Source organism: Netta rufina (assembly GCF_964035555.1).
Source record: "Netta rufina genome assembly, chromosome: 22".
Classification (NCBI taxonomy): domain Eukaryota; kingdom Metazoa; phylum Chordata; class Aves; order Anseriformes; family Anatidae; genus Netta; species Netta rufina.
Window position 1 is genome coordinate 4,693,237 of NC_140146.1, and position 23,171 is coordinate 4,716,407.

General features: G+C 60.5%; 1 protein-coding gene across 9 annotated transcripts in view; it reads left to right on the forward strand.

The window, feature by feature from the left end:
* The window catches only part of CASZ1 (castor zinc finger 1), a 204,861-nt gene that overhangs the window by 114,432 nt on the left and 67,258 nt on the right, over positions 1–23,171 (forward strand). For 2 of the 9 annotated variants that reach the window (XM_084300417.1, XM_084300425.1), the window contains exon 1: positions 7,936–8,073. The exons of 5 other annotated variants lie outside the window; for them this stretch is intronic. In XM_084300417.1, the coding sequence (XP_084156543.1) occupies positions 8,025–8,073 (49 nt within the window). In that variant the 5' untranslated portion in view covers positions 7,936–8,024. Of the gene's footprint in view, positions 1–7,933; positions 8,074–23,171 lie in introns of those variants that run through there. 2 more of the 9 variants (XM_084300421.1, XM_084300422.1) reach the window with 2 other exon arrangements.

Below are 23,171 nucleotides of genomic sequence, written 5' to 3' on the forward strand. Positions count from 1 at the left end.
ACTTTATTTTAGGTTAAACGGAGGAAGAATAGGAGCGGGGAGAAGAGGATGAGAAATGTAAAATGAGCGAGCGAGAAAAGAGCGAGCGAGAGCAGCACCTCCTAAATGGAAGAGTAAACAGGCACTCGGAGGCATTAACTTAATTGATTGTTCTGCAACAGGCTGAACGCTGTGTTATTCTGTCGCCGTGGCAACAACCCAAAAAAATTGTCAGCCTGTTTGGATGAAGTGAAGCGAAACATTCTCTAATTTGCGGTGATCCGGGTGTTTGTTTTCCTTCCGAAGAGGCGGGGGCTCTATTGATCTATTGTTTGCACAGAGCTTTTATTTCATGGCGATCCGGGCGCACGGGAGGCTGGGGTGTGCTCGGGGCAGGTGAGGCTCCTCCGGGACCCCCGCTCGGCCTCGGGATGCGGCAGGAGCCCAGGGGTGCGAGCTGTCCCGGGGAGCCCGGCTGAGGAGCGTGGCTGCGATGAGCCCGTGCCAGCGTGGCTGCTTTGCTCTGTCCTTTCCCCTTCCCTTTGGGTCCTCTCACAGTGTGAGGGGAGGGCTCAGAGCAGTGCCGGCACCCCAAGCGCCTTCCCGGCCCCTGCTGGCCCCGTTCTGTGCGCACAGCCTTGTCTGGGCCTGTGGGGATGTCTCCGTGCACACGTGCTGGAGAAGAGGGGCCACGTGTGAGCTTCATCCCCAGACCACGGCGGTGCTGAGATAGCCAAGTGCCTGTTTTGATCTCTGTCCTAGCAGAGAGGGAACCAAGAACCCAGGAACAGCGAGGGAACCCTGCCCATCGAGCAGCCTTCGTCCCCTGGGCTGGGGACAGCGGTGGCACAGAGGGCACGAGGCGCCCCAGGCCGTGCAGGGGCTCGTGCTCCTCGCCTGGTGCGCCCAATGGCAGGGGGTGGGCGCTTGGCAGCGAGGGGAAGGCTGCCAGGAGGGTGCCACGCAGCTCTGGGAGCCAGCCCACAGCAGAGCCAGCAGCAGGGTGGCTCGGGGCCAGGCAGGGAGGGAGGGAGGTTTCCTCGTGACAGAGGACAGGCCGCTCGCTGCCCTGCCTTCTGCGGGGTCCGGCACGTCACCAGGGCACGTCCCCACGCGGGCACACCCCCAGCACTGCCCAGCCGTGTCGCAGCGGCTGCACGGGGCTCCCCAGCTGCTCCCCGTGAATTCAGGGAGAAACAGCAGTGCCCAGTGCTGCAGGGCGCTGCTTTGCGGGGTGAGCAGGGCCAAAACCCGCTGTATGTGCCCTCCCTGCTCCGTTCTCCCTTGTTTCAGGGGATTTTCCTCCCCTCCATCCCATTTGTAGCTCTCCTGCTGCTGCCTTTTCCCAGTGCAGGTTGCCGGTGGGTGTCCTGCTCGGTGTCTGCCCCCCGTGCCCCTGCTGGGTGTGCCTGGGGGGCACCGTGGCAGGGGGCCCTGCCCACCCCCGGGAGAACGCCAAGCTGCCAGGGAGCGCAGGGTGGTTATCGGCATCGGGAGAAGCTAAATAACCCTGTAACTGGTATGAAGGTGAATTCACGGTCTGGTGAGCACTGAAAATACGAGAGGGCTCGGAGACAGGCGGAGTGCGGAGAGGGGAATACGGCTCACCCACGGCTCAGGGCAGCGCTGGGTCTCTGGAGAGCACTGCGGGGCCGTGGACCGTGGCCGTGCTGAGCCCTGCAGGGCTGGGGAGGGTGGCTCGGTACCGCAGGCACAGTGACGGGGGCAGCAGGCACACACCGCGAGCCCCCCAGGAGAAATTCACACCCTTATGGCTACGGACAGCCCTGCGGCACCCGGCCACACGGCCCTGCACGCACGGGTGGCCCTGGGGCTGTGCAGGGCTGCGTGCCACGGCGTGTGGCCGTGCCGTGCCGTGGGCTCTGACAGGCCTCCCTCGTGGGGACGCACCCACGGCCACGCAGGCGTCCAGGCGCAGAGGCGCACGCCGCCAGTACAATCCTGTGCCGCCTGCGTCGGGCTCGCAGTCAAGTCAAATTCCTCTCTGGTGTAAGCACTCTCCAGTCAGGCAGCGCAGACAGATTTATCCCAGCCTATCTCGAGCGTCTGTGCGGCTACCTGCTGCGAGCGGGAGAAGGGCTGCGGGGAATCTCTTCCCCTTCCAGCTGGGAGAGGCTGGTGCCTCGGAGCGCGGGGAGCTCGGCAGCGAGGAAACCCCCTTCAGCTTTCCACCTGGAGCTGGTAACCTCCCTGCGCCGAGTCCCGCAGCGGGGGGAATCGCAGCCGAAGCTGAGCCAGCGGTGATTTTAGCGTTAGACGTTTGCAGAAGAGACTTTGATTAATTCGTAGTAAAATCCAGGAGCGCCCGGGTGCCAGCCCCACATTCCTGGGTGAGCCGGCGACCGAGGTGCGCGCTGGGCGGGCGCCAGGTGCCTGAGCAATCCCCGCGGAGGTGGCAGCGCCATCCAACCCGCAGCCTCTCCCTGCTTGGGCTCCTTAATTATTAATTTATTTTTCTCCCTTCCTTGGCAAAAAAATAGTATTTGGTAACGACCTCAAATTGCAAAATGCTGATGATTTGGAGAATGTGTCACAGAAGCTCCAGGGTGATAAAGGGGAGACGAATCCCAGCCAACAATCCGGCTCAGCCAGTTTGCCTATTTATTAAAGAAAAAGCCCAGATCATTAACTTTTTTGTTGTTGTTCTGTTTGCGGGCAACTCCCTGCTGGCAACTTTCGGGCGCCCAGTAAATTAAACCGAGTATCGGCCTGGTTCGGGGCAGCTGGAGCGCTTCGTTGGAGCTGAAACGCGCTGGAAACTGGGCTCGTTCCTGGTAGCGCATGAATAAACCCTTTAGGGTACCACACAAAAGTGCGCTCCGGCATAAAAGCGGTGTCAGAAAATCCTCCCTCGCTGCCTCGCGGAGGGTCAGGTATTGTGACTGGAGAGCCGAGCTTCTCCTCCCACTGCTTGTTCGCGCAGTTAATTGCCCCTCGACACTCGGCTGTGCCGCGGTGGTCCCCGGGGATGCAGGGCTGGGAGCGAGCATCTGTAGGCACAGCCTTTGTCGGTTCCCCCTTCGCCTGCTTGGGCTGGTTGTTGAATAAAGAAGAGTTCAGGGATGGGCTTGCCTGCCTGGTGCCTCTGCGAACGCTATCAGGGGAGGGTGATCACGTCCCCCTGCTCCCGAACATCCCACGTGTTTGCTGGAGCAGCGCTCCGAGCTAAATCGGTTTGCTGAGGGCTCCAGCTTCCCTTAATTCAGCGTCAGGACCAGGCTTGCATGGCTATTATTCAAGAAGCTTTATCAGAAGCACAAAGGTAGCATCTGCCCTCCCGCTTCCCTCTGGGCATCGCCAGCTCTCCTGCCCTGGGTTTGGCACACCGAGACTCCAGGGACTGCCCCACGGAGCCCGTGTGCAGGCAGAACTCGTTCCAGCTCCTGGAGAGCCTGGGCCGGGAGCCGGCTGCGGGAGCACGCTGCCTCCTGGCTCGTTCCAGCAGAGCAGCACCGAGGAGCAGGGAAGCAGCTCGAGCGGAGGAGCTCGGCTGGGAACAAGGAGCCAAGGCGCTGCCGAGGTTGCCAGCCTCTCCCCGGCCCTCCTGCAGCCCGCGGAGCTGCGCCCGGGGCTGGATTTGGGCTTCAGGTCTCGGCTGCTGCCCGAGCGCCTTCTTCCCCGGGCCTGGCTCGTGGCCCTCCAGCAGCAGCCCTCTGACGAAGCCTCCCCAGGCCCGTGCTCACGTGGGCGCTGATGGGAGGAGAAGGGTATTTTTCAAGGTTTCTGCTAGGTTTTTTTTTTCTTCTGAAACACAAGGATGTGCAATTTTTTTAGTTTCAATTTAGCATTGGAGAATTTTATAATTTAGTAATTAAAATCTCTGATAGGCTTTAGAAATTGCAGCTAATTGAATTTAATGGGAAGATGATTTTCAATTTTATTTGATTACCCGGACCCCTGGCATTGGTATTTATGGGAAAAAAATGGGAAATGTGCTGTGTGGGCTAAGATGGCATAATTGAATTAGGGCTAATCGGATTTCTTCGTCATGAATTTCACTATAATTTTCCTATAATTTTCCATTAGATATCTAGTTTACAAATATTCACAAAGAAATGAAGCTCTTTCGGAATGGAGATTGCTGGCTAACAGGATTACGGGGACGATAGCTCGGCACTGCCAGCCCGGGCTCCTGCAGTAATGCAATCGCTGCGTCTGCCTCACACTTCCCGCCCGCCGCTGCTCCCCGCACCCCGCCGGCCTCGGCCAGGGCTCCCGCGGGGCCCCGAGTGCCGCACGGCCCCGCACGTGTCCTCGCACCCGGGCTTGCACGGAGCCAGCCGCCTGTGCCCCGTGCCAGTGGCGGCGATGCTCGGCGGCCTCGTTGCACAAGCAGGGCCGTGCTGTGTGGCTGCACGCGTGGCACGGCGCGGCGCGGTCCCCGTGGGCGCTCCTCGCTGTGGGTCCTGCATTAGGGGCTCCGTGTGCCCTCCTGGGGATGCTCCCATCACGTCCTCGAGGAGCAGTCCCTGCTGTGTGCAGCCTTACAGGATCTCCTTTCTCTGCCCTTGCTCCTTGTTGCCTCTGTTCCTGCTCGACCCACGTGGAATCCAGAGCCAAGCTGTGGAAACCGCCCCCGTTGTGCGCTGGCTCGCGGCTCCTCGGCCAAAAATCACCCCTGGGTTCTGCGTGTGCCCCGTGCCCTGCAGCAAGGGCTCTGCCCAGTCTGGGACCTGCCCTCGGGCAGCGGTGTTGTGGGGCCGTGGAGCCGTCCCGCTGCCCCGTGTGCTGCTCACAGGGCAGCTCAGGGCTGGCCCAGGGTGGCACTGGCAGGCAGTGCAGGCAGAGCTCTGCGGTGCCAAGGCCCTGCCCTGGCCGCGGTGCCCGGGCAGGACCATCCCCTCAGCTCCTCGCCCTGCAATCCCCAGGCTGCACTTTTAATCGCTGTAGTAAATTGTAGTTAATTGGGAGCGCATCCAAACCCCTGCCACTCCTCGCCCCCAAGTCCTCAGGGCCCCCGTGGAGCAGGAGGACGCGCAGGGCGCGCTCGCTGCCCCCGGGGAATGGCCAAAAGAGGGGCAGCGCTGGGCAAACGGTGGGCACAGGGGGCTGTGGGGTGGCCACACGGGGGGAGCCGGTGTCAGATGGATCGAGAGAGGCCAGGGGAAGGGACTTGGCCGAGGAGGTGCGGGCAGAGCCTCGCCCGGCACACGGAGGCTCGGCCCAGGCGCTTTGGCAACGCTCGCGGGGCGCCGTGTGCCAATAATGTGATTGAAACTGAATTGAGAAGGAAGGAGGGAAAGAGGAGGAAAGGGAAAGAAAGCACGGATTGTCTGCTCCTGCCGCCCAGGCCCCGAGGCCTCCGGGCGCCTCCCTTGACGAAACAGAAATCAAACAAAATTACAGAAATAGGGCAAGAGCATTTGCCTAATAAACTCCCCGAGCAGGAGCAGGAGGAGGAGCGCGGTGCTGCCAGATCTCCAACCTGCAATCTGCGAGCCAGCGCCCTGAGCCCACATGAATCCAGAGCACGGCCCCGGGCCCCGGGGTCAGCTCCAGCGAGGGAGGGAGAAACTGCCAAGAAAATGGGCTCAGCATTAAAAAAAAAATAAATATCAAAACACAAAAGAGACGCACAAAGGGGGATGTCCCACATATCAGCGTGACTCACCCCCTGCTCAGCCCTGGCACACTGTCTGCGGGGAAAGCATTAAACTGTAATAATAATAATAAATTAATCATCCTTCCCCCTCCCATTGCACTTTTCATCTGAGGATCTCGGAGCACCTGGCAAACATTAATTACCGAGAGCTCCCGACGCCCCTGGGAGGGTGGGAAGGGACGAGGAGGGAGCGCTTCACCTGCCGCGCGGGGCGGCCGCCGCTGGGGTCCCCAAAAAGCTCCGTGTCCCGGGGGGGTGACGGCAGGGGAGGGGGTGCCGCCCTAGGGAAGGGGCATGGGGTCCCCAAAGGGGCCTCGGAGAGGGGCAAGAGCGCCCTTTTCTTGGGTAAGAGGCAAAGGAGGGAGGATGGGGAAATAAAACCCGATCCTGTGACTGGAGATGGGTGAGATAGGAAATCGGGCCTCGCCGTTGCGTCAGCTGCAGGGCGTGGACTTCACCTGAAAAAACACCTCGGCGAGCTGTGCCCGCCAGGAGGAGTGGGAAGGACGGTGGGCAGGCGGCCGAGGGGACGCCGGGGGTGTGTTTGGGGTTATGGGGGGGGGGTCCCACGCGTGCGTGGGCTGAGGGGAGCGGGCAGGGCACGGGGCAGGGAGGGCGGGGAGGGTTTGGAGCCCTTTTGGCGTGTGGAGGTGCTGGGCCGGTGCGTGTCGAAGAACAGGTACGGTCAGAGGGCGAGCAGGAGGCTTCCCCGCAGCGAGGAGGTGGCGGAGAGGGCCGGGTGAGGTGACGGGGTGGCTGTCACACACCTGCACCCGGCGGAGGCGTCGCGCCCCAAAGGAGCTGCCCTTACCCGGCCCTTACCCAGCCCCTTACCGGGGCGCTGGGCGGCACAGGGAGAGGGGCAAGGCCCCGATGGGACCGGGGTGACGTTGGCTGGCCCCACGTCCCTGTCACCAGCACCAGGTGCCCGTGGCACCAGAGGAGGTGGCATGGCCATAAGGTGCTGGCTTTAGCCTGATTTCGCTCAGTGGCCCAGCCCCACGGTGCTCGGCTCAGGCCCTTCGCTCCTTCCTGGCCCCTCGTGCCTCCTGCTGCCACTGCCTGGCCCCGGCCCGGCCCCGTTTCACCAGGCTTTGTTTAGATTTTTTTTTTTTTTTTTTTCCGGGAGAAGCCAAAATAGTTGTGGTTTTACAAACGACACCCCCTGTCCGCTCCCTTCTGCCTGCCCTCCGGCCCGGCGTGCCGCCCGGGCGCTGCGGGAGCCTGCGGGCACCGGCTGCTTTGGGCAAGCCCCTTCCTCAGGTCCCTTTTTGGCAAGCCCCTGCCTCAGTTTCCCCATTTGGGCAGTGGGGGAACGGCTCTGGCCTCCTTCGACAGGCACACCGAGTGCTGCTTGGGGCAGGGATTTAGGAGCCCCGAGTTCACGGCTGCTCCCTGCCCGCGGAGCCGAGCGTGGTGTGTTCCCCAAAACAGCCTCCAACCTGCTCCAAATACCTATTTAATCAGGTAAATAATCTGTTCGTTTGTTTTAAAGAAAGAGCCTTATATCTCTGTTTACCCAACACGCCTCTTAGAACCTCCCTCGCATTCTTTGCCACTTAGAAAAATAAAGCAACAAAAAATGAGGAAATTCGCTGCAAAAAAAATATATATATATATAAAAATAATCATAGTAATAAAGTGGTGGGGGCTCGGCGCAGCGCGGAGGTGATTTCCTGAGGGGGCAGCGGGTGGGGAACGGGGCAGGGAACCAGGAAGGGAATGGGGCAGGGAAAGGGGGAGGAATTGGGGCAGGGATTGAGCAGGGAACCAGGCAGGGGAATCGGGCAGGAGTAGGGGAAGGAATTGGGCAGGAATAGGGGCAGGGAACCAGGCAGGAATAGGGGAAGGGGAATTGGGCAGGAATAGGGGCAGGGAACCAGGCAGGAATAGGGGCAGGAGTAGGAGAAGGAATTGGGCAGGAATAGGGGCAGGGAATGGGGAAGGGAAAGGGGCAGGAATAGGAGAAGGAATCGGGCAGGATTAAGGGAAGGAATCAGGCAGGACCCGGGCAGGATTAGGGCCAGGACCCGGGCAGGGAACGGGGCCGGGGGTAGGGGCAGGCACCGGGCAGGAATAGGGGCAGGAACCGGGTCCCGGGGCCGCCCCCCCCCCGCGTCCGCGCCCCGCCGGGAGCCCCCCGGGAGCCCCCCGCGCCCCCCGGGGCCGCCCCCAGGGGTGACCCCGGCCCCGGCCCCGCACCTGCCCCGAGGGGGGGGACCCGGGGGGGACCCGGGGGGGTGCCGGGGGGGGGGGGGGCGTGGTGGCCCCGTCCCCGTCCCCGCCTCCCGCAGCGCCCGGTGCCCGCCCCCGGCCCCGCTGCCCGAGTGACTCGGGGAGGACCGGCACGGCGATGACATCAGGGCTGTAACAACTTGTTATTCGGGAGCAATCAGCCGCAATTAGGTATTAATTAAGTATTATGAAAGTTGATTATTTAAGTGAATTCGGCTTTCGGCTCTCCGACTATGGTAAGTACAGCACAATTGTCCCTCGCCCGGCTCCGGCTGTGTGCGTGCGTCCCGGTGTCCCCCCCCCCCCCCTCTCCACCCCCGGTGCCCGTCCCCATCCCGGTGCCGGCCCCGCTCCATCCCTTTCCCCTTTCCCCTCCGCCCCAAAACTTTTCCCGGGGGCTCTCCGGGCGGCGCCAGGTGCTGCCGGGGCCCCGCAGCCTCTTTCGCTTTTCTTTCGCTTTTCTTTACGGAAGTCGCCTTCCTCTCCCTGCGCCCCGGGACCCGGTGCCCCCCCTCGGCTCCCCATCTCCCCGGTCCCCCCGGTGCCCTCCCCAGCCCCGGGCCGGCTCCGTCGCTTCCCGGCAGCCGTGGCCGGGGCCGGGCCGAGGATGCGGAGGGGAAGTTCTCGGGGTTTTTGTGTTTGTTGTGAGTTGTGTGGGCTGTTTTCTCTTTCATTTCGTTCCCCTCCTAAGCCCCGGCGTCTCGCCGGTGCAGGTTGCCGGTCAGGTTCCTGCGCTGTGTAAATGAAAAGGAATTTAATTTATTTGGGACAAGGCAGTGTGGGACGAGGAGGCTGCTTATTACATTTAATGAGTATTTTTTTGTTGTTTTTTGTTTGTTTTTTTCCTCCCCATCTCCGACCTGGGCAGTATCTGGGATGGGTTTGGTAGGGGGTTGTTTTCGTCCTTTCGGTGTGGGGTGTGCGGGACCTCCCCACCCCTTCCACCCGCCCGGGCTGGGTTTGTGGCTGCTGCTGGGCTCCGAGGCCTCGGGACCAGGCATGTGTCGGGCCCCAGCTTCCCACAGCCACCCCTCTGCTGTCGGTCCTTTCGGTCGGGTGGCAGGCCGGGCTCTGACACCAGCCCCTGTGGCCGTGGGTGCCCTGGGGCGAGCTTTCCCCTGCCCCTCACCACGCAGAAATGTCCCCGGTTTGGGGGCTGTAGGAACCCCTTGGGCCACAACCTGTTTGTGGGGCCGTACCTGCTGCCCCAGCAGGCCTAAACCCTTCTCCCCCACCAAAAAACCCAAATGGCAGCGACGGGCCGACCAGGCCTAGCGCTGGCGAGCGCCACGGTCGGGGTAATTAGCAGCGGGGTGCGTGCCTACGTGTGTCTGTGGTGCCTTTTTTTTTTCTTTTATATAATAAGGACTACGGCGGTAATAAACTGGTTGATGATTGACTGGGCCTGAACTATGTACCCAGATATTTTGATGGAGGGGATAATTTCGTCGTCGTCCGTCTCGTTGCTTTATTTATCTATCTCCCCGCTGCCAGGGCGCGAGCGGCTCGGGGAGCGCTGCCACCCGCGGGTGCGCTGTGCCGGCTCTGCCCGGGCCCGGCCGTGGGCGTGCGGCTGCTCCCTCCCGGATCAAGGAGCTGGGAGGCTGCGTGGGCGGCCCAGGAGCTGAGGATGTGGTGAAACTGCGGGAGGGCGAACGCTTTCAAGAGTCACAAACAGCCAGCGGCCCCCCAGCTCCAGCGGCTGGAGGTCCCGGGTTGGAGACGGGATCGGCTGCAGCCGCCTGGTGCCGCGGGCTGGGCAGGGGAGGTGGGGTGGCTTCTGCTGGATGCACGTCCCCAAAAGGGTCAGCCCAGGCAACGAGTGTCCCCAAAAGGGACCCTGCGTGGCCTCGGGAGAGCCGCAGGCTCGTCCTTGCCGCTGCCGTGCGGGTAGCGTGGGTTTCGGTGCTCGGGTATGGGAACCCAGCGAGAGCCATGGAAATGAGGATCTGGGAGATCTGTTTAAGTCAGCATTACGGTCTGTGTGTGGGTGAACCCGTCTTGTCATGATCTCAGGGCAAAGACCTGCCCCATAATCACCACCTCGAACCCTTATCTGCTGGGGCCAGCTTATCTCCCTCCTCGCTGCCTCTTGAATCCTCTCCAAGCCCCGAGGCTGCGGCTCCCCGGAGGCAGTGCCCGAGGGCTGCCCGCGCCTGCTGCCAGCTGGCAGAGCCGAGTCCGGAGGGGTTCCTCTCCCGGAGGGACCAGGTACGTGGGGTCTGACAGCCTGCTCTGCCCAGGGCTTTCTCAGCTCAGGCAGTGCCTGCGTGGACCTTCGAGGGCCGGCAGCTTGCACGGCGCTGAGGGGCTGGAAGGAATTCATGGAGCGAGTCCATCCACCCAGCATCGTGGCGAGATGTTCCCTCCATGTGACGTTCTGCGAGCCGGGTTGTAAATATCTTGAGTGACTGGGCACCTGTCACTTCCTTTGGGAAACTGTTCCCCAGCCTAATTATCCTTGGTATGAGATTACAGGAACTGATCTCAGAATGGACACCGAGAAACCTATGCTGGACAGGTTGAGAAACATCTAATTTTCCACGCAAGGGGTTATTTTGTGACTGTTTTGTTAAAGCATTGCTGCTGTCTGAAACACCCAGCAGATAGGAACACCTCCTCTGGGCTGGAGCCAGCTTTTTTTTTTTTTTTCTTTTTTTTTTCTTTTTTTTGGCAGTGCAGATTTTTGGCGAGAGGCTGGCTCGGTCAAGGTTGGTGTCACTGCTGAGTTCATGGTCTGCGGGGCTCACACGGTTTGTTTGGGCGTTGGGATCACTCTCTCCTAGTCCTGTGAGACGTTTGGTGGGTACAAAGGATTTGGGTGTCTCCATTTACCCAGTGAAGGCCTTTCTGTAGGAGATTTATTTACCCAGGCAGGGATTAATCTGCCCATCGTGGTGTTATGCAGGGCCCAGCCACTTCTTGCAGGGCGTGCTGCAAGGCCAGCTGGAGCTCGTAGGTGTGTTCAGCTGGTTTGGTGCTGGAGAGCAGCAGCTTGTAGGGCCAAAAAATGGGTCCCTGAGTTACCCTGTCCTGCCCATGACCCACTGGGTCCTGATCCTTGTAACAGCGAGGGGTCTGCTGCGTCCTGCTGCAAAACGGTGTCGGGGGGGGACAAAGTGCACCGAAACCAGCTGCGGGTGGCACAGACACTGCTGGAGAGGAGCAAGTATTCGAGGTGCCACTTCCACCAGTTTCTCTCTGTTTTTATGGGAACAGTTTCCCACTTGCTGCTGTCGCCGAGGGCTCTCCGAGCTGGGAATCTGCGGGGTTTTCTCCTGTCAGCCATCCTCAAGCCGCGAGCCCCGGTGGCCTCTGTGGCTCTCCCTCTGCCCCCAGCTCATCCCCCTCGGCTGCCGCCTAGCCTGCAATTTAGGTTTCCCTCTGAAAAACTCGGCTGCAAGTCTCCAGAAAGTAATGAACAGTCCCACGGGAGGTGCTGCGTCTCCCACCTCCGGCTGGGCGCCTTCCCTCCCTCCCAGGGCCGCCGCCGCCGTTCCCAGGGCTTGGCGAGCGCCGGTGCCACCCAGGGCTCAGCTCCCGGGGGTGCTGACGCTGCCGAGGCCGCTCTGGCCCATCCAGCTGGGGTTTGGGAGAAGCAGCGGCCGCCTCGTCCTCAGCTGCACCTCGGCGAGCAAAGAGGGGGCAGAGGAGGCTTGGCTGGGAGCAGGGGAGGGGCAGGACCTGCAGCCAAAAGTCCCACGCGGCTCCGTCTCCTCCCCTCCGGTTCAGTGCGGACGGGATCAATTTGGACGTCTTCAGCAATAAAAAATGCCGATGTCGTCCTAATTCACCAGGCCCCGAGATGACAGCAAATTTACATTTTTTAATTAAACTAGCAGCCAGTTTTTATGAGAGGGGGCTGGGTTATGCAAATCAAATGGTTGTGTACGAAAGATTAGGAGAGTTTGGGAATAAATTCCACAAATGCTAATAAAAAAAAAAAAAAAAGGAGAGAGAAAATGAGAGGGGGGAGAGAGAGGGACATTGTTCCATTAGCCCCTTTTAGGCTGATTTCCCTGGGGAGGAAGCAATGGGGGGTGAGAGATGGCGGCGGCTGGCGGAGACAGGTAAAATCCATTTTGAGGATTGAGAGCCCCTCGGACCAGGACCTTGTTGCTCCGTTCCCTCTCACGGGGGAGATGGAGGCAGACAGCAATAGCAGCAGAAAAACTTGCTGCCTCTGATCCTGGTGATCCTGCGGGCTGGAAAGCCATCGGCCTCCTGCTGCAGCCCGGCCGAGGGGTGCAGGGGGCCAGGAGGACACGGCTGGGTGCTGGAACAGGACCTGGGGGCAAGGCCAGGGGGGCACAAGGGGGTCCCAAAGGAGCTACCCAGAGCTTCCATGGATGGGGACAGTCCTTGGGCTGGGGGTGCTCCCCGGGGGCTTCTCCTCCTCCTCTGCATGGCTTTAGCCAAGGGGTCCTGGCCCCTGCTCTCCTCTTCTTCCCTCCTTTGTTCCCGTGGTGAGCCCAGAAAGTAAAAGATCCTGCCGAGCCTTTCGGAGGAAAAGGAGTTAGAGTGAACCAAAACCATGTGCTTTGCTCACGTAACATGTGCTTGTTGGGATTTCCCAAAGAATTGCTCACTTGTGGATTTGCTGCCCTCCTCTCCTGCCTCTCTCGGGATTTTCTTCCGTGGCACTTGGGAGCTAGGTGTGGTGGCCAGCTACCAGAGCGACTGTTTGCTTTGCCACGGAGAAACACAACCAGCAAATTTCTGGAGGCTGGGAAACTGCTTAAAGCTTCCAGTCCTAGGGCAGTTTCATGCTGGGAATAAAAGCTGAGCAGCCCGGGTCGGTTGGCAAGGGAGAGCGAGGGGTGGGGAGGAGCAGAGACGAGGAAAAAGGATGGGAAGCCTGAAGTCACCGGGTGCACTTCGTGGCAATCCCCTGAGGATTTGGTGCCTCACTGGAGAATTTTGCCACCCATTCTTGGTTTTGGGGTGTGAAAGGGTGATTCACCTCCGTGCACATGTTTTGCTCTCGGAGAGGTGACATTTTAGCAGGGCCTCTTGTGAAATCACTAAAAACACCGGGCTGCGCTGGAGCGTTTCTGGAGGTGCTCCCCACACCCAACACCTACGTCCCCGTCACCCCGGCCCCGCTCGCCCACGTCCACGCTCCCGGACACTCACGTGCACCGGGGCTGCTCTCGGGCTGAACTTTGCCTCCTCCAGGTGCTGGCCCAAGGCATCGCCTTCCTCCTCGCTCCTGCTCCTCTGCGGCACCGTGGCGAGGAACGGGTCGGCGTCGGCAGCAGGAGGAGACGGGCACGGGCACTGCCCTGCAGGGCGCCTGTCCCCGGGCACTGGTGGCCTTGGCACTGGGCAGGCGGGTGGGCGTGCAGGGGATTTTTGCAGAGCCAGGCTTTGGGCTGAACGGGGGCCAAGCTCAGCCCAACCCCAACCCAGGGAGCTCCAGAAAGGCCTGCGAGACGCAGCAGAGTCTGAGGCTTCTTCGGTGTGGGATGAATAACTCCCTAATCTATAAAGTGGGCATAATCACCCTCCCCTGAGCAGCCCAGAGCCAGGGCTGGGCGCTCCAGTGATGGAGATAAGCGAGGAGGCCTGGCTGCCGGCCACGCTGGGTGCGGGTCGGGCGCTGCGCTCCTCCCTGCAGCCGGGGCGCGGTGCCGGGGCCCTGCGAGAGCCCGGCCTGCTCCTGGCAGCACCCAGCACGGGCACCTCGGTGGCCCTGGGGCTGTGGTGGGCCCACGAGGAGGCTCCACACCTTGGAAGCGAGGCCCCTCCGCCGGGACTGGCTGGGCCAGGGCAGGGGCAGAAGCAGGAACTGTCAGCTTCCATCGCTGGGAACCCGTCAGAAGCCAGGCAGCAACACCAGCTTTTGTCTGGTCTTTCCAGAAAAACCCGGCGGGACCTGGCATCCCAGGGCATAATTTATTATGGAAAAATAAAATAATAAAGTCCCGATCCCTTTGAGGCCTGAGTCATAGAAGCATCTCCTCATTAAAGCGGCTCCACCTCTCCGCACGGCGTTTGCCAGCACCGTGCCGGGATGAATCCGCTCCCCACCCAGGGCTGCCCCCTCCTTCTACCCGACCAGGAGCAGTGCAGGTGGCTCCACATCTCCGGCCAGCTTCTCCCAGGGCCTCCCTCCGTGTTTTGTAGACAAACATCTTCATCTCTTCACCTCCCACCCCTTGTGCCATCAGGGCCCAGCTCCCGCATCCCCAGCATCACGGGCGGGGGCGCGCGGTGGCTTTCCACAACTCGAAGGTTTTCCACAACTCGAAGGTTTTCCACAACTCGAAGCCTCCTTCCGAGTGGCCCCGCTGGAGCAGGGAGAGGAGAGGAAGCTGCTCCTGCAGTAATTACCATCTGCATGTCCCGAAGGCAGGCAGCAGATGTTAGCAGAGGAGGACCCAGTCGGAAGAGGGTGGGGGAGCAGAGGCTGGGGAGAGGGCCTGATTTTGGTTCGCGATTGAATATTCTGAACAGCATCTGAATATTCGTAACAGGAGCTCGGGAGGTTCTGCAGAGTTGAGCCATGTGCTTGGAAACTTTCAGAGAAAGCTCCCTCTCGCTGCGTTTTCAGGCTTTCACTTTTCTCAGACTTTTTCTATGTAACTCTTCTCGCTAAACACCCTTCCTTTATGTCCTCCTTCGTTTCCTCCTTCCCCCAGTCCCTTTGCTCTTTGTCACCCTCCTGGACTTCCCATTCTACCTTTGAGCCTGCCTTGGTTTTCCTTCCCCCTTTTTTTTTTTTTTTCCCCTCTCCACCTCCCCTCCATTATCTTGCTCTCTGTATTTTTCATTTCCCGATTTGTCTGTGGGCTGATATTCAGACGAGCGAACTTCTTCCAGTTAAAGGAGGTCATGAATATTATGATTTTTCTATCAAACAATGAAATATGGCTCAAATTACGCTAAAGAATAGGGCCCTTTTCATAAACCACCTGCTGTTTTTTTTGAAAGAAAGCACACAACCGCTCGCCTGTGCGCTTCAAGCAGTTGTCTCTCATCTCCACCTCGCCAGGCTTTTGCCGTTCCAGTTTTCTTCTGCTGAATTCGTTGCTCGTGGTGCCGGGAGCCTGCTCTTCCCAGGCCGCCAGCACCCAGCGAGTCTGGCTTCGGGCAGGTCGGGACAGGACGGGGCTGCTGGCAGGATCCTGGCTGCTTTGAATGATGGTTTGGGATCGTGCTTTTTTGATTGCGGTGTGTTTATTTTGGGGTTTTTATTTTTGTTTTCGACAACATTTCGGTCTGCCTCCCGGCTTGGCTGAGGGAGGGAGGTGGTGTTCAGGTGTCAGCCCCCGGGGGCACGCAGACGCACGCGGCCGCCCTGCCTTCTGCCGGCCTGGCTGCTGGGGACCTGCATCCTCGGGAGGGCTGTGGCCAAACCCTGCCTCCTGAAACCTCTGGGACACGCCAGGCACTTGCTCCACAATGTCCCACATCGCCTGTGGGCCTGGCTGGGCCCTGCTGTCCCAGCAGCTTGGCCAACAAGCCCGCTGGCAGCAAGGAGCGGGGCCGTGGGGCTGTGGGACGACGAGGCAGGGGGAGTCTGTGCCCCACTGGGACTGCCACGAGCAGGCATGGGCAGCGCCAGCGGCGGGGACACCAGAGGACAGCAACTTGTCTCAGACTTGTGTTTTGATTCCAGTCCAGCCTATTTATATTCATAATAGCTGCTATTTTTTCCCTAGTTACATGGACGCGTCTTGTCCTCGCTCTCCTCTGCCTTCCCCGAGCAAACCTTGCTGCTTCTCGCACGCCTGCCCTGGGCGGCGCGGAGCATCGTCCCCCTGGGGCCGAGCGCGCTGCTCCCCGGGGAGGCACGTGGGTGCCGCGCTCCCTCCCGCAGCGCCACGGCCCCGCCGCCCTCTCCCCCCGGCCCCCCGGGCAGGAGCCGCGCCGTACGCAGCCCGGGCTGTGCGAGCACGGAGTTTGTTTTGCCAGGGTGACCTGTTTAATCATCTCATTTTCTGGTGGCCGTTTATTCCTCGTTTCCACGGTTACAGCCCCATTAAGAGGAGAAGCAATAAGGCAGCGAGTCAAACAGGTAATAAAAACATTAAAGCCATGTGCGCATTGGGAGGGAGGGAGGGCGAGCCGCACGCAGCGAGACGAGACCGGCCGTGCCAGGGAGGCGGCAGGGGCGCCGGAGCCTGTGTGGCGTGGTGACACCCGGCTGGCTTCCCAACCTCGGCAGGGGACCGGCTGCCAACGCGCCCCGGCAGCGTCCCGCCACGCTGCCCTCGTGCGCTGCCACTCAGGGCGGCGTTGCTGCCGTCAGCGGGCTGCGCTCGCCGGCCCCGCGCTGCTAGCGCCGAGTTAGCAGCAAGCACTTGAAGTCAGAGCGTTGCTGCAAGCCCGTGTCAGTCCAGGGTTGTGACCGTCTGGAAACGCTTGTAACTTGCGGTTTCTGTTGAGTTACTGTGATGCTGGAGGACCCAAACGTTTGCTCTTAGAATAGCTCCGCGCCGTGCTCCTGCTCCGATCGGTGTCCCGGCGAGCGCGGCTCTGCACGGTTTGCTGCGGCACAGCAAAGCAGCACGGGCTGCTCAAAGCACCGCGGTCGTGCACTTGTAGCTCGGGACCCCAAAAAACACACCCTGCTGTGGCACGACAGTGGGCACCATCCTGGGCATCCCGCAGCCTGCAGGAGAAGCCGGGCTCCCTGGAGAGGTGTGGATGCGCCCGGGGAGCTCGGTCCCTGCTCTTGGCACAGTGGGAGCAGGCGGGGTGAAAGCCTTACTTCTCAGTTTGGCCACCCAGATGGCCAGCTGGAGGCTGAAATGATGTCGCTAAGAGTAATTTTAAAACTTCCTTGGACACCTTTAAGTCATAAGTTGGGATTTTCCAAATCACTTTGTGCTGGCCAAATCCCGTTTCTCTGGCGCTGGGTGCTCACCAAACACGCCGCGTCTCGGAGCAGTGAGGAAGGCTCTGGAGAGCTGCCCTGGGCTGGCGGGCATGGGCTCTTCGTTTCAGACAGCCTGGGGGATGGCTCTGTCAGCTGATTTAGTAATTAAGCACAAAAATAACTCTCCAGGACTCCCTCCATGTCCCTGCGAAGGGCCCGGCAGTTCCTGGAAGTGGGGCACGAGCGGTGTGCTCGGTGCGGGCTGCTCCCAGGGGGCGGCACGGGGAGGACGGGCAAACTTCGTGTGGCTGAAAACTGCCTGTTTGGGGGGGGGGGCTGGCTGTGGGGGGCACACACGGGCGTGTACCCAGGGGCTGAGGGGTCCTGCCTCTGGATGGGGGGGAGGAAAAGCAAACAAGAAAAGAGAACGAGAAAATAATCATGGAAATGCAGGGAAATGACTTAAACCCACTCCAAGTGGGTTTTACCTGCTGGCTTCCTCTGTTGAGGTATCTTACCCTCTTACAGCCCCCCGTTGCCCTGTTGGGATATGTTTTTTAACTTACTTATTTCTGCCATTGCTTTGGGTTTTATAGTTTCTTTTCTCCGGACTTTATCAGAAAGCATATTTGTGGTGAGCGCCTGTGAAAGGACCTGGCTCGCTGAGTAAATATTCAACGTGGAAATGAGCGGCGTGACCTTGAGGGGGGGGAGAGGGAGGAAAGCTAGGAGAAATTCACAAAAAGCTGCAAAAGAAAAGAGTCAGGAGAAAGGAGGGGAAGTGAAAAAAAAATCCAGAAGGCCTGGACGGGCTGGGAGAAGTCGCAAAGGTGGGGAACATTTGGGAATATTTGGGTCTTTGGGTTCCCGCGGCGGTTGGCCACGTAGCGTTACACGTCCCGGAGAGGCCCGGTCCTCGGCCGTGCCGAGCAGTGACACTTTGAAAAATAGGCCCATTTAAGGTGCCTCGAGTTGGGCAACAAAAGTCAGTAGTCACTTTAGCTCATCTTGGCCCGCGTTCAGGAGGGTGAATTTTATCCTTGGCGCGAGGCCAGCGGGAGGCCTGCACGCTGTTCCCGTTCCCAGAATAGGACTCGGGGTGGCTCCTGGACCTCGCGGGTCCTTGGGGCAGGGGCACGTGTCCCTGTCACCGGGCTCTGGACGAGTGTCTGCCGCATCCCTGCTGGAGACCGAGGTGTAAAGCCTGCGCTCTGGGCTTCCAGAACCGCTGCATTTGGCTCCAGCCTTCCCACCTCCCTACTGGAAGATCTCAGCTGCCTTTAAAAACCAAACTGCAGGGGCAGGAGCGAAACGAGCTGGCTTGCAGCAGTTTTACTTTTTTTTTTTTTTCTGTACGGGATGTTCCTCTAGCGTGTCCTTAGTGTCTTGATGACCACAGCAGTGGGAAGCCCCTCGGCCCTGCAGCTGCAGCCAGCAGTGCAGCTGCCCCGTCGAGCTGGGCACGATGCGGCTCCGAGCATCACAGGAGGAGAAACCCCTGCGTGGGTCCCCAGGCTCCTGGCACCTTCCGCTGCCTTTGGGGGTCTGTGTGCCCAAAGGACAGTTTGGGCCCGTTTAGGTTCCCCTCCCAGCTCCTCGTAGTGTCGTTTCTTCAGCTCCCCAAACTCTCTTAATTTCCAAGAGGGGAAGTCTGACTTCACTGGCATCAGCACTTCGACGCGGCGCGCACTGAGCTAAGCAGTTGGGAGCGTGGGGTGAGGAGCGTGCTGAAGCCGAGCCCACATTTGTGTTGAGACAGCACTGCTAAAACGGGAGGGCTGCACTAGTCACCTTTACACGCACATCTTCGAATTTTTCTTAATTTGGGTGGAGAAATTATTTATTTTCAGCGCAGAATTAGATTTTTCCCGCTCCTGTGGGTGAGCCCTGCTGCTCTTGTGGATTCCTGTCCAGTTGGGGTGCATGAGACAGCAGGGAAAAGCCTTGTCTAGGGATGACCTCGAAGTAATTCCCCTCACAGCGTGCCGTGATGTCAGCCAGGCAGCGTGCAGCCAGCCTGACGGGGGGGGAAAATGGCATAAAAACAGGGCAGGGGGCCGGGGCTCTGAGAGCAGCCGCAGCAAAGTCACCAGCGCGAGTGCCAGGGCGAGGAACTGCAGCCGCACGTTTAACAGCTTTGGATGTTTGCTTTCGTGTGACAGTTGCTGTTCAAGCAAACAGATCGGAGAATTCCAGGCTTGCAGGGATTTCGGGGATTTTGTTAGCCGTGTGTGTGTCGGATCCCTTCGGCACGGGGTGGGCGTGCGGGGCCGGGGGGGCAGCGAGGAGGGCCAGGAGCCTCGCCAAGCCTCCCCTCCGCTCCTGTCTGCATTCCCTGTCCTGCAGCCCGCAGACTGGCCTCACTGGTCTCCCAGCAGCGTCTCCTGGTGCAGACCAGCCCCCTGCCCCGTGCCCTGCCCCATGGCACCGAGTGTCCCTGAGCAGCCCGGCCGGGGACCCCGCAGGACGGAGGGCGCCGTGCCCCTGGCCCTGGGCTCTGCTGACGCTGCCCGTGGGCAGAGCCGTGTTTTCGCGGTTTCTCCTCCAAAAGGAAAGCCTGCAAGGGGTGAGGGGCAGACTCCTCGCAGCGAAGGTGTTAACAAATAGCAGGTGATTAAACATGACAAGCAGTGACATTTCTGTGTGGGGTTCTCAGTACCAGCAATGCCAAGAATGAAGCTATAAACCCTGACATTTTGTGTTATGCACTGAGGTTTTTAATAGACATCTTTCTCTCCCTCCCCCCTGTTTGTTTCTCTGACTCCTTTTTTCTCCTCCGTCCCTTTCTCCCGTCCCCTCTGCTCTCCCCCCCTGCCCTCCCACCCTCCCTCCCCACCCCAAGCGCCCCTTTCCCTCGCTGCCCCTCTCTCCGCCACGCTCCCCCCCCACCCTGCGCTTCTCCTTTCGTCCCTCCCTCCCTCCCTGCTTCTCCTGCCGACACTTGCCGAGCTTTGAGCTTTCTCTCCCCTCGCAGCCTCCTTCCCTAACTCCTCTCTTCCTCCCTGCCTGTCCCTGCCATATGCACAGCCTCTCGCAGCCGCTCTCTCCCGCCCGCGCTCCCTCCCCGGGCTGCGCGCCCGCCGCTCGCAGCGCTGCCGCTTCCCCCGCTGCTGCTGCGTCTCTCACATGCTCTCGCACTTGCTCTTTTCTTCCCCTGCTTCCCCTTCTCTCGCTCCTCTTTGTCTCCGTGCCTCCCCGCTGCTGTCATCCTCCCTCTGTCTGTTCTTTTCCACTCTCTCCCTCCCTTCCCCGGCTCTTTTTGGGGCCTGATGTAAGTCGCTAACCGCGGGCAGCCGGGCCAGTTGCTTGTCAGGGAGCAGGTGTCCCACCCCTGAGTGATGTTTTTGTTAATAACATTTTTGCCCTGACTCAGAAGCCGGCGTTTTGGAGATCGCTTGTTGCTTGTTGTTTTTTTTTTTTTTTTCTAATGTCCGGGAGCTGAGCAGGCCGTGCTTTTGGGAACAGTTGCCGGGTTTGTGCTAAAAGGACCGCAGCAGTTGTTGTGCTGAGCGAGAAGCCTCGGAACAACTGCAGATTCCCTCCCGCTCGCCCGGCCTGTCCGTCCGAAGGGCGTTTGGAGGTGACGCCCGACGTGCCGGCCCCTCGTGGCCGCCTCTCCTTGGAGCCACGGGATCGAGGTGCCCGTGCCCTGGGATGGGAAAACCTCCCCTCACCTGCCCTGCTGGTACGGGGCACGAAGTGAGCGCAGTGCCGCGGGCAGGGGGCATCTGGACACGGAGCTCTGCTCCGTGTGGGTGTCTCAGCTGGCTGCTGGCCCCTGGGGAGGGTCCTCAAGGAGCTCCCGGGGGTCTCAATGGCTTCCAGCCCATCCCCTCATGTCCGTGCTGAGAGCACCCGGGGCCGGCGAGGGGCTGCGGTGGGTGGGCAGCGAGGCCGGGGCTGGGGCAGCGCCCACGAGGAGGTCACAGGGCCCCGGTGCAAAGGGCTCAGCAGGTATTTGAAGCCACTCCAAGCTAAACTGCAGCTGGAGCCCGGGTGTTTTCTCTTCCTTGACTCTGCTGGCGCTCTAAAAATCAAAATACTTCCCCTCGAAGGCTTCGCCTTCCCATAAAAGTGCCTCTCCCGCCCCGTCCGCCCAGGTTGTATCGATCCGGCACCACAGACGGTGGCTGCAGCTCGAGTTGCCAAGTAGGGCAGATCGATAGAGACTTGCTGTGGGATTTTTGGCAGCTGGGGCATCCATTTGTCCCTCCTCCCCTCCCACCTTCCCTCCAGGAAGCCGCCGGTGTCACGGTGAAAGCAGGTGGAGCTCAGCCCTGTCCTTAACACCTCGTCCTTCCCCATCCTCCCGGTGGCCCCCGCCTTCACCTCGTGTCCTGGGGGGATCCCCGCGGGCAGGATCTGTCCCGTAGTGCGAGCACAGCCCTCTCCATCTCACTATCCCCCGGTGGGGCTCCCCGAGGGGCAGGAAGGCAGGAGGCAGCGTGTGGCTGTGCCGCCAGCCGTCCTTAACCCAGGGCCAGCTCCTGGCTGCTGAACCTCTGACAGGTGCCGAGCGCCGCGCGCGGTGCAGTTAATGAAATGAGTATTTCGGGGAGAGGGGAGGGGGGGGGAGGGAGGCTCTGTACTGCACCCTGGGGCCCTGGGTTTATTAATGGTGACCTGCCATTAAAGACTAAAGTGCTAACCTGGTCATATTTAGCAGCTTTCAATGGTATCCCAGCGGCCTCCGCTTGCAATATCGAGCCCTGCCTTCCCCCCGCAGCCCCAGGCCGGCAGGAGCTGACTCCGGAGTTTTCTCCGCTGCGATGGGTCTGGTGGGCAGTGCCGAGGAGCCTGCTGGATGGACAGACAGATGGACGGACAGAATGACCCCCTCCCCGCTGCCAGGGCTTGGCTGGGCCCGGGGAATGCAGGGCTCGAGGCTGAGAGCTCCAGGTCAGAGCCTGGGGCTGCTCCCGTGGCCACGAGCCCTCCTGCACCCAGCCAGGAGGGGCTTGGGGACGCCGAGCACGGGGAGATGTCCCCCGTGGGGATGGCAGTGGCTGGGCACTGCAGTGACAGGCGCTTGAGAAAGGTGCTGGGGGCTGCTGCTGGTCCCAGCAGGGATCAGTGATCGCAGAAGGAAAAAAAAAATTTTTAAAAAAAAGGCCCCCGAGTGTCCTCGGAGCTGATTCTGCTCTCCATGGCTCCCCAGAAGCCAGCCCCTGCTCGGCTCCGTGTGCCAGCTGAGATGATTGCCTTCCCTGATCACTTCTTCCTGGATTAAAAACTCAGCCCGGAGCGTTTTCGCCTTGTGTTGCTGCGGGAGGGAGGCTCGCTGGCAGCTCCGTGCGGTGCCGAGCGGGAGCGGGCGGGGAATCCCCCGGCACGGCCAGCTCCCGCTCCCCGCACCGCATCACCAGGGCTGAGGGCACGCCGAGCCAGTCCCTAGGGGATTTCTCCCTCTTTATCGAGCCCCGTGAGCCGCGGCTCATCCATCCCCTCATCCCGTCCTGCGGGCACGTTTCTCAGCGTGGGCTTGGGGCCATTCCCCGGCAGAGGCAGCGAGGGCAGGGGCCTGGTTCCAGCGCCGAGCTCCGGCCCTCGCAGGCTCGCAGCAGGACGAGTGGCGGCTTGGCAGCCAGGCTGGGGGCAATCCTCGCTCGCTCCGTTGGCTCCGCGCCCCGGCTGATCCGGAGCCAGGTTCGCTGTAATCCCTACATCCTGTTGCAGGTCCTTAATCAGCTGGAACCGGCCTGGAAAAAAAAAAAAAAAAAGAAAAAAAAAGCAACCAAAAACCCCAACCCCAACGTGCTGTGGTTAGCGGGGACGGGCTGCAGCAGCCGTGTAGGGCTGGGGGCAGAGGGAAGGAGGTGCTGGGGGGCTCAGCGGGACCCCAATGCTGTTCCCCTGCTCTGGGTTTCAGGCATCAATTCCCCCCTTTTTTTTTTACCCCTCCATCCCAGCCAGGGATGCCACCCCCTTGACCAAGCTGGAGAAGTCTCCGGGTTGTTGTTGGGTCGTGGTTTTCTTTTTTTTTTTTTTTCTTTCTTTTTTTTTTTTCCCCCGTTTAATGCATAGAATAACACTGATGGGTCTGAACAGCTCCAGCCAGGCGACGAGGGGAAAGAATAACAAGCTCCTGGATGTCAGGCGAAATTATGGGCCATCGCTATTTAGGGTGAGTCTGGTGGATTTAGGGCCTCTCTGTTCTATTGTCCCGGCTGCTCTGAGCATTGGAGCAGGCGAGACACAAGTCGGGAATTTCATCGCGGGGCACGTGCAGGGCAAGGACGCTCCTGAGCCTTTCCGGGGCTGAACAGTGGTGGTGAGAGACAGGGGACGGTGCTGGATGACCAGGCAGTGGGATGGGGCACCGGGAGGAGGTAGATGTGGTGGTCCTGGAGTTTTAGGAGCTCGCCAGGAGCACGCAGAGCTTGGTGTCCCCTCCTTGTGCCCAGGTGATTGCCCCGTCAGCCCCCAGCTGCTCTTCGGCCTCATGTGAAGCACTCAGGGAGGTCATCAGGGGAAAGGCAGTGCCCAAATGGACGCGTGGCACGGGGC